The sequence below is a fragment of the Vespula vulgaris genome, chromosome 11, assembly GCF_905475345.1.
Source record: "Vespula vulgaris chromosome 11, iyVesVulg1.1, whole genome shotgun sequence".
In the NCBI taxonomy this organism is placed as follows: Eukaryota; Metazoa; Arthropoda; class Insecta; order Hymenoptera; family Vespidae; genus Vespula; species Vespula vulgaris.
Genome location: NC_066596.1, coordinates 2,443,866 through 2,455,000, shown reverse-complemented (window position 1 = coordinate 2,455,000; position 11,135 = coordinate 2,443,866). Strand labels below are relative to the sequence as shown.

At 30.7% G+C, this 11,135-nt stretch overlaps 1 protein-coding gene across 6 annotated transcripts in view; it reads left to right on the top strand.

Moving 5' to 3' along the window:
* LOC127067665 (sodium/potassium/calcium exchanger Nckx30C-like) overlaps nt 1-11,135 on the top strand; it is a 66,761-nt gene that overhangs the window by 26,201 nt on the left and 29,425 nt on the right. For all 6 annotated transcript variants that reach the window (XM_051002890.1, XM_051002892.1, XM_051002891.1 and 3 more), the window contains one exon: nt 8,606-8,877. In XM_051002890.1, coding sequence (XP_050858847.1) covers nt 8,606-8,877 — 272 coding nt within the window. The remainder of the gene's footprint in view (nt 1-8,605; nt 8,878-11,135) is intronic.

Sequence of the window (11,135 nt, the reverse complement as noted above, 5' to 3'; positions counted from 1 at the left end):
GATTAAAATTTTATTTACTATGTTGTTAATCTTTCTTTTCTTCTTTTTTCTTATTTTTTTTTTGCTTTTTTTTCTTTGAAATTGTACAATATATTCATTCAAGTGTAAAGAATTCTTTTCTGAAATTGCGTGTTCATTTACTTGTAAACATTTCTCTCTTTTTTGAAATCGCACATCGTAAAGAGTTTTGTGAAATCAAAAAAAAAAAAATTTGGATTTAATCCTTTCTTTCTGCTTTTTCTTTTTTTTTTTTTTAATTCGTACAATACGTTCACTTAATTGCGAACGTCTTTTATAAAAGCAAAGAATATTTTTTAATTCACGATTGAAACTCGATGAGTTAGAAAATCGAAATAAACTCAAGAAAGATTGAGATATTTCAGAGGAGAAGGAGAGAAAAAGAAAGAAAATAAATTTATTGTGCAATAAATATGGTACTTCGTAACACTCTCGTAAATTTTATATTAATTATTGTTTCTTTATTTTTTTTATTTTTGAAAAACACAAGAAGGACGTAATACGACAATAAGTAATTACATAGATCGAAAAAAGTAACTTGCCTACTTTTCTAATTTTCCGACCAATCGACTTGGACTTTTCGTAAAGTAGATCTGCTCTCTGACTTTAATCCGTCGTTATTAAAGTGTCAGTTCCACATTTAGACGTGAAATCTTTCATGCGGAATGTAAACCAATCAGAAAAAGAGAAAGAGAGGAAGAAAGAGAGAGAGAGAGAAAGAGAGAGAGAGAGGTCACGAAGAAAAAGAAACGACGAGAGTTTGTACTTTCGTAAATATTCATTATATTTGGAGTTAAGCGACATTTATCTGAAAATTTTTCGAGCAACAATTTTTCATGATTATCAGCTTTCTAACAAATTAAGAGTTACCAGTTTCAAAATCTTAGCTAGAATGAAGTTTAATCGAATGATATCTGTCTGTGTGTCTAAAAAAAAGAACTAGATGCAATAATCAATACGTAGATCGTTCAAAAGAAAATTTTCAAAATTCATCAACTTAAAGATGTTGAATTAATTACTATATCATCGTGTTACCTTGATTCTCCCTGTATATTGTAATATATAAATGAATTTTCACAGATCGTCGGACGACAAACAACGATCTTTTTTTTTTCTCTTACCTTTTTATTCTTTTCCTTTTTGTCGTGGCCTCCATTTTCTCCATTCATGCGAATTTTTTTTCTACGTCCTTCTCGACGTTTCTCGTTAGCATACGATGAACGCGAGTCGACGAACGTAACGAAGGGCAGGACTAAAAAAGAAAATCTAGAGAACAATAGACAAATGGATTTGTTCCGTTGAATAAGAATTGGAATGTACGATTGATTAAAATGTAACATTCGCATACACATAGACGCAAATAAAAGAATGAACTAGAAAGAAAGACAAAAGAATCAAGGCAAATTCACTTTCGTTTATTATTATTTATTTATAAATACACATCTAATTATTAATAATTAATCAGTAAAATCTACTTCATATTTAAAAGAAATATATAACTTTTTAAATAATAATAATAATAATAATAATAATAATATATATGCATACTTCATATATCTAATTAAAATAAAAATAACAAATAATATATACACACAAATATATAGAAATAAAAATTCGAGTATAGTTGCAAGTATTAAAAACTTAAAAATTATAAAATGATTATAAATCAAATTTATATCTTTTTAGTATATATATATATATATATATATATATATATATACTATATAAATAAAATTCATATATATCTGAGATATCTTCCAAGTACTCATAAACGTTTGAAATATATCGCAGTAGATTTTCAACACGAGTTTATACTCGATCTCTAGTGACTACTTTCCATTCGCATGAGTGAACACGTCGAGTGTCTTAACATTTATTGCCGAAATCAACGCATGAGTTGTCATTTTCTCACTCTCTCGCTCTTTCTCTCGCTCTTTCTCTCTATCTCTATGTTACTCTCTCTACTTATCTACATATCTATCTATCTATCTATCTATCTCTAAGGAATAATGTTAACAAACGAAGCCAAGGTGTTCCTTAACTTGTATGCAATTTACTTTGAACAGTTTGAACTTAGTAAGCAAAATGCTCTTTGAGGTTTAAGCCTGAACCTCAGGAGTTTCCTACGATCTCTATTTACGTAGTTAATTACAACTAATTGCTTTTCGGCTACTTATCTCTCTCTCTCTCTCTCTCTCTCTCTCTTTCTCTCTCTCTTTCTCTACCTCTTTCCTTGACTTCCATTGTCTATTTTATCTATCACATTTACTTACTCAACATTTCTATTTCTCATCTACTAAAGAAGTCTAATGGAATACTCTAATCTAATCAATCAATTAAATACTATTTAATTTTCATATTGATTGCTTTTATATTAATAATCCTGATAAGTAATTACTAACTTGTAATGTTTAGATAATATTAGTAATTAAAAAATGTTCAAAGAGAAAAAGAGAGAGAAAGATACTTAATTTAACTTGGATGGTAACTTCGACAAAGATAGTCAATAAAATCTTGATTAATCTAATCTGATCCAATTGCATGATACAATTAAATCCATTTTAATGTCGATACTGATTACTTTCTATTAATAAATCTCATTACTAATTAATAACTCGTGATATTTCGATAATATTAATAATAAAAAAGAAATGTTCAAAGAGAATATTATTTCATTTAACTTGAATGATAACTTTGACAAGGATGGCCAATAAAATCTTGATTACTCTAATCTGATCTAATAATAATACAATTAAATGCATTTCGATTTTCATATTAATTGCTTTTATTAATAAATATCCCAACTAAATAATTAATAACTTGTGTATGATATTTAAATAATATTAATAATTGATATTAATGTTCAGAAAGATAGAGAGAGAAAAAAAGAAGGAGAGAAGCAGACAGATTTATATATGTGTATAAATAAATAATTCATTTAATTCGTATCATAATTCTGAGCAAAGTAAGCCAATAAAAGGTTTCCTCCTTTTTTAAATTTAAGATCGTCGACATTGTAAGAGTGAAAAGTTCTTCGTTCGTACTTCAGACGCACTCGTAGTTACGCGAAGAAAACAAAACTCTAGTGTTTACCTTGATAGAACGTCGAGGTGGTGTTAGTAGTAGTAATAGTATATATATATATATATATATATATATATATATATATATATATAAGAGTCCACGAGTAACGGGGCCCTGTTGTGTGCGAGCATTCGTTCTAAGAGTTAGTACTCGCAATCGGTGTTATGCGAAGGCGGCAAACGTTAGGTTTGGTCGATCAATCAAATGGACTTTTGCATTAGAATTAGCCTCTTGTGCCCACGCGAGACCTTCGTAAAATTCGATACTCTTGAGAATAAAATTATCGAATATCTGAAGATCAATATGTTGGTTTTAGATTCACCCACATACAGACAATCAAATATCAAAAATTGTGATTGACTATTACCTTTTACTTTTACTTCGATTTTTGTTTTGTTTTTTCTCTTCTTTCTTTTTTTTTATTTTTAACATCGATTCGTGAATTTTATAAGATAATTCTTGTTCGTATCTGACGTACGTATTTACATACGCAGTATGAGTAATGCCAAATAGAAAAACAATGTTGTCGTTTCGAAGAAGATGTTATTAAAAAAACGTATAAGAAAAATCTTACAAGAATATCATTCAATTTTCAATAACGATTGAAACGTCTTACTCATACGATTGTTTATATATTTTCTACATATGTTTATATCATTAGTATATGTTTGTATTGCGTACGTACGTATGTACATATGCAGAATGAGTAAAACCAAACAAAGAAACAATGTTGTCGATTCGAAGAAGATGTTATTAAAGAAACGTATAAGAAAAATTTTACTTCACAACAATATCATTCAATGTTCAATAACGATTGAAACGTCTTAGTTATACGATTGTTTATATATTTTCTACATATGTTTATATCATTAGTATATGTTTATACTGCGTACGTACATACATACGCAGTATGAGTAATACCAAACAGAAAAACAATGTTATCGATTCGAAGAAGATGTTATTCTTCATCCGAGTTGGCACGATAAGAAGAAGACATTCGTCAGTCGAGAATCAACCATCTTCGAGTAAGGATTACCTATAATTACTAACGGCATCGAATCGGATGTCGGTTGAAACAATATTTACCTTTAACCAAGGAAACGATATTTTCAAGGTTCCTTTGACCGTACCCGTCGTCACTATTGTTAGAGAAGTATATTACGTTACAGAAAATAAAGACGAAAATAACGTGAGAACGGCTTGAGAACGTGCTAATAAATCCAATTACTTTTTACCTCTCGCTTGTCGGAGTGCTTGAGAAAATGCGACTAACGATTCTCTCTCACTCTCTTTCTCTCTTTTGAAGAAGAAGAAGAAGAAGAAGAAGAAGAAGAAGAAGAAGAAGAAGAAAAGAAGGAGAAGAAGAAAAAAGCAGAAGAAGGAGAAGAAAAAAAAGGAAAGAGAAAAAATGAAGAGGAGAGGAGAAAACGTTACGTCTTCTTCATTTAATTAATTTTTCCTTCTCGTTAATCAACTCGTCGTAGTCTTCGTCGTCACTTTCTTAATTTCTTTCTCTTTTTCTTCCTTTCTTTTTTCTTTTTTTAATTCCTTAGATTTGGAATCTCGAATTTTTATCAAGCTCCATTTACTTTTTGGACGAGAGATATGTTAATCCTTTTCTTTTTATCTCTCTCTCTCTTTCTCTCTTTATATCTATGTCTTTGTCTTTGTCCCTGTCTCTCTCGGCATCTTTACTTCTCTTTTTTCGTTAACTTAGAAGTCGATACAATACATACGTAAATACAAAAATGTACGTTGTACGTATACGTAAATAGAAAAATGTATGTTGTATACACACACACACACACACACACACACACACACACACACACACACACACACACACACATATATATATATATTCGAGCTTTGCCATCCTGACTAGAGTTCTACGTCTTTCTTTTCTCGCCTCGTTCATACCTTCAGGGATGAAGGCCACTCACGTTAGCTTTTTCTGTTTGACCTACTACTACTACCACTACTACTACCAACACCACTACTATTGCAACCAATCTCAACAAGCATTGGCCGGATGTGCGATTGGTCGAAGTTTCTACGAGGAAGGGTAACTGGCGAATTAGATACCTCTTCGAGCTCTTTAAAGAACAATACAAAGAGCTTCTCTCTCTTTCTCTTTCTCTCTTTCTCTCTGTCTCTCTTTCTCTTCCTGTGTTCTACATCGACTTGTTCTTAAGATACATTAACAAGTCCTTTTTTATCCTTCTCTCTTTCTTTCCTTTCCTTTTCTTTTTTCCTTCCTTTCTTTTTGTATTTTAACGAGTCCACGAATCGAAACATCGTTCGGAAAATTATTCATTTTCGTCGATCTTTATATATAAGTATAGACAAAAGCATTAAGGAATATTTTCAGAATGTCGATATATTAGAAACTATGTATAGAACTGTTGTGTGATTTTCAGATATTTTCACGTTGTTCAAACACGTCAGAATTCTTTAGCATTTCCTTTTTGCATCGTTGATTTCCTTCTTTATTCTCTCTCTTTCTCTCTCTGTTTCCCTCTCTCTCTCTCTCTTTCTCTCTCGCTCACTTTGTTTTTCTTTTAGCAAAGTAAGGATTGGATGAAGCTTGAACGAGTCATAGTAACTGACAAATTCGAAACTTCTTATAGTTGTTCCATGAGAGAAGCGAACTGAAAGTAGAGTATCCTCGATATTCTTCGACACGTGTTATACGAGAATGTTGAATAGAAAAGGGCCAATAGTTACAAGGTCGTACACTCGAACACAATCAAATGGAACTTTAAGAAAATTAGATATCGTATTAAAAGAAAGTTTTTTTTTGTCATGTAAGAGAGAATGAGAGAAAGAGAAAGAAAAAGAAAAAGAGAGAATGATTGCTATTCTTTATTAAGAGGAATTGTGTACACAGGATTATCAATGAGTGAGCATTTTCTAATTGATTTTAATTTTTTAAAATTCCTCTGGCATTAATAGATCTATTTTTATTAATTAGGAGTAACGTTGATAGAAAAAAATCAGTGGATGATTAATGATATATATTTATGTACGTATACACAAACCTATATATAGTAAGCGAAAGAAGTATTCAAAGATTTCTTTTTTGTAATTAATAATTAATTTGTTTTAAACCATTGTTGTCTGAGATTGATCTTATAAAAATGTATAAAAATCGAACGATCCTAAACTTGTTTTTTAAAGATCTATGAAACGATTTGATTGAAATCATTGAAATATAAAGTATCAGAAAATTAATATGAAATTAGACGGGATAAACAAATATTTATTAAAAAAATCAGAATTATTTTTTAATATACATTTCTGTGATTATATATACATGTATGTATAAATGTATGTATGTGTATATACATATATATAATTAGGTATTTATTCTAAGTATCATCTTTATAACTTTATAATTCATTTTTACGCTTGAACAACGGCCATACGAAACGGCTTTTAGCAATTAATTGGAAAAGGGATATTGTTAAAACGATGCTGGATATCCGGTCGATCGAACGATAATCGACAGTTCACGTGTAAATGAGGTAACTCGTGATTAAAGGACGAACGTGGTACAAATTTAGAAGCGAAAGAGACGCAAAAGTGCCGTCGTTTCTCGAGTTTAACTAATTAAAGTGAGACTCAGTAGGTATATACATCGATCAATTCGTATGTGTGTATCGTATATATATGTTTCATCGTGAGAACTTGGACCTTTAACGCGTTAAGGGACATAAAAAGGGCTCTTCTTGGTCATTTATAAATATAACATTAATAATCAACCGATAATTTAATATGTTGGGTACTTTTTCTTATTATCATTGTAATCAGTAATAACAATAATTGGTAATATTACAAATGTTTGAATAGTTACTAGTATTAATATCTTCTAATTAGATCTAATAATTCTAATGCCATACGTTTAATCGTTCTAATTCGTAAATCTCTATAATCTACTAATCCTGATAATTTTAATACTAAACATTTAATAATTTTAAATTCATCTTCTTCGATATTTTATTCATTTATTTCGTAGCATAATTTTAATAATTTTAATATATCGAGTATTTTAATGATACAAATTAATCGTCAAATTATTTTAATTAAGATTTATAGATAAACATATACATTTATCGAAAGTAATTTTTTTAAACAGGATTTAGCAGAAAACAAGCAAGCGAACAAGTAAAGCTTTACATACTTTGCACGAAACGATTCGAGCGAGCTAATCCGATCGTAAGGGATGAAACCTAAACGTCGTTCGCGTGGAAAGCTTCGGACGTTATCGCAGCATGCTGCCATAAGTCGTAGACGAGTGACAAATTCGCTTGAGCGTAACATCGAAAGAAATTGCATTAACATTTTGCTATTTAACAAGTTAATATGAATTATGCTACTTTTCATTATTTTATTTTGTCTATCCATATATTAATGATAGTACATCATATCAACAAATGTAATATATTAATTACGTTACTAAATTTTTTTCATCGAAATTTTATTCTAAACATTATTATTTTTTTTATACATTATATATATATATATAATATTAATTATAATACATTAATGTAATATGTTAATTATAATGAGGAGTATTATGCTTCTCTAGCGAATGAAAATAAAAATGTTGAATTAAAAATTAATTTAAAGTATATATGCGAGCATTCATCGAAATTGCAAAATGTTAATTAATCGTTCGAATAATTAGAAAAACAATATTCGATAGATAAAGTAAATATACGCGATGATCATTGAAATTTCAGTATTGATTACAATAAAACGAAGTTGTACTTACATAGTGACCGTGACAATCGTTTTCATATATTTTTCATCGGTCGCTAGCTTTTGCATGGCTTTTCCTAGCATGCCTTTAACAACATGAGGGGCCTTGTAGGTAGTATAGTAATGCGATTGATATTGACATCAATGAAAATCGCAAGAGGGTAGATTCCAGTAGATTAAAGTAATGTAGTACAGTGTTTTTCAGACTCGTCTAACTCGTCATTGTAAACCACAGAAAATCATAAAGAAAACTTATATCGAACGTTAAAAAATGATTGATATGATCTCTTTAAAAAATATTGTTATACAAAAAAAAAATAAAGATTCTATCAACGATATGAACTAATCCTAATGAGATAAAACACCGATCAAACTGATAAGATTTTTTTCTTCAATATCATCTTAAATTCATTCTTAATATTCATAAAGAATGAATTTAAATTTCATTCTTAAATTTCATTTTTAATAATACCTACGTATATTTTCTTCGAACTACCTTGCATAAAATTGTTATATATATATATATATATATATAAACAAAAAAAAATAATGCAAATAGCAAATATATTTCTTCTATCCTCTTTAATCGACTGATAAATTTATCGGAGGAAGATTAGACGATTTGAAAAACACTGTTGTAGAAAATTGGGTTGTGGGTGGGGGGTGAGGGTGGGGGTGGGGCTGGATTGGGTTCACGTTCCGCTCTTATTAACCTGCATCATTTTTGTCCACTATTTAGGTAAGGTGGACGAAAAAGCTACGCAATTGCACGCGATAGCGTCTTTGAAGGTGTTACTGGATGCAACGAGGCCTCACAACGGTGCTGCGACCTCGACAGCGGCCCATTATTCCGGTACATCCTCCAAGGAGACTACCCTACAACTTCAACAGGGTTCTCAGGGTACCACAACGACCACCACCACGACAACTACCACTGCTGGCACCACAGTTGGCATTCAGGAACTTCCAAATGGCGGTATAGCCGCTGGTCTCGACGCCGGCCTCGAATCGGTAATTCTTAGATGTATATCGGGTGTCCAACTTGTTCTGATCGTTTTATATTAATACATATAGTATTTTTAGTTACGTTTTAGACGATTTAAACTATAAAGTTATTTCTGTCGAAGGTAGTAACTTCGCATTGTTTTCTTCGAAAATAATTCTTATTTATTTAATTAATAATCGTTTCTTCTTATTCTTTTCTTTTTTCTTTCTCTTTTTGGGAAATTGAAAGTTTCATTTATTTAACACTTTGCAGTTAAAAAATTTCGATAGAGATTTATTCGATCGATTAATCACTCGGAGAAAAACAGTTTTATTTAAAGTATACATGTACAAAGGCAGAAAAAAATTAAATTAGACCAACAAAAACAGAAAGAGAGAAAGAGAACAAACAAACGTAATTATATTGCTAAAGCTTAAAATAATAAAATAATAATAAAATAATTATTATTCGTCTTTCCGATAAATCTCTGATATACGATTTGGCTTATTAAAATATATACTTTTTTCTTCCCTTTTTTTTCTCATTTTGTAACTCGTTTCTATTTCCGATACTTCGTTTCGTCTTCTCTTTCTCTTTCTTCGTACACGCAATCATCCGAGAGAGAAAATAAATCATTGAAATTCTAATTCAAAATCCTAGATTAATTACATCAGGACATAGCTTTCTAATAAATCGTTATAGGATCGAACTAGGACACCCAGTATATGTCATCAATCAGTACATACTTCGAATAGTTTTCCCGCCTGCTAACATTCCTTCCTTCCTTCCTTCCTTCCTGTTTCCTTAAGATATCCTTCGTAACGTCTCACGTGACCAATCTTCATTCTTTTTCTTTCTTATTCTACGAAGAAATATGAAGGTGGTTTAGTAAAAGAGAGAGAGAGAGAGAGAGAGAGAGAGAGAGAGAGAGAGAGAGAGAAGAGAATAAGAGAGTAGAAAGGGAGGTTAAAATGGGAGGAGAGGGCTTAGGTAGGGGGAGGAAGATTAACGGGATAGGATACTTCGCTTATTCGTTTGCTAACGACAACGAGGTCATTGGGTCAAATTGAAAGGCATTAAAAGTAAACTTATTTTTAAACTGCGTTATGTATGAAGAGTAGGAGGAGGTTGTTAGGAGGAGGGAAAAGGAGGAGGAGGAGGAGGAGGAGAATGCTTCGTTATTCGCAAACGAGAACATCGTTTGACGTCAAACTCTTGATATCTTTCTCGATGTTGCGTGAGAGTGCTCTCTCTCTCTCTCTCTCTCTCTCTCTCTCTCTCTCTCTGTCTCTTTCTCTGTCTTTGTCTCTGTCTCTGTCTCTGTCTTTCTTTCTTTTTTTTTCTCATAAGGAAATGCGTTACTACGAGATATAAAGAATGGTTCGATGCTACGAACTACGATCGCTCGTTTCTCAGCCCTTTAACATTTTTTCAACGATCGATAAAGTGCATTTAGAATTCTCTAGTCAATTATTTCCATTTTATATCGACTAATCGAACGAGTACTTTCATGTTAATCGTCGGTACTTATCAACGTATCAAAGGGATATTTCCTTTTTCCATTTTTTTTCTTTCTTTTTTTTTATCTTCTCTTCTCTTCTCTTCTCTTCTCTTTCTTCTTTCTCTTTTCCCTTTTTTTGTTTTCTTTTTTTTTTGGTTTAGTTAACCGGTCAATTAAACGTCGATTAAGAATCTTGATTTATTGACAAGACTCGAAAGAATTCGTTTTGTTCTTTTTTCTTTTTTTTTTTTAATTTCTTTAAGCATTAATCAGAGGACTATCGATAAAGAACACGTGTTGTCTGGTCAATAGTGTCCTTGTACCACTTAGATACTAAAGATAAGTGCAAATACGTGTATCGATTTGGGAAATAAGAAAAAAGAGAAAAGAGAAAAAGAAAAAAGAGAGAAAAGGAGAAAGATTTGTAGATTTTAATAATTTTTTTTTTTAATAATTCATCTGCACTGTCGGCTTTAAGAAGAAAAAAGATAAGACAAAAAAAGAACGGAGAAAAGAGAAATAAGAAAGCGAAAAAGAAAGAAAGAAATAGAGATTCGAAAGGAAAATAAATATAATTTTTTCTTCAGTTAATATAAATCAATTGAAAAAATTGATATCCTCTTTTTAATAATAATGTGAAGACTATTGCTAATAACGATTAGAAATTCGGAAATAGTTTCTCGTCCTCGTGTTCACGAAGCGTGCGAGACCTAAGTAAAAAGCATTTGCCTCGGAAGAAAACGTTCAATAGGTTTTTAGATAACGACGACGAATGACGTAAAG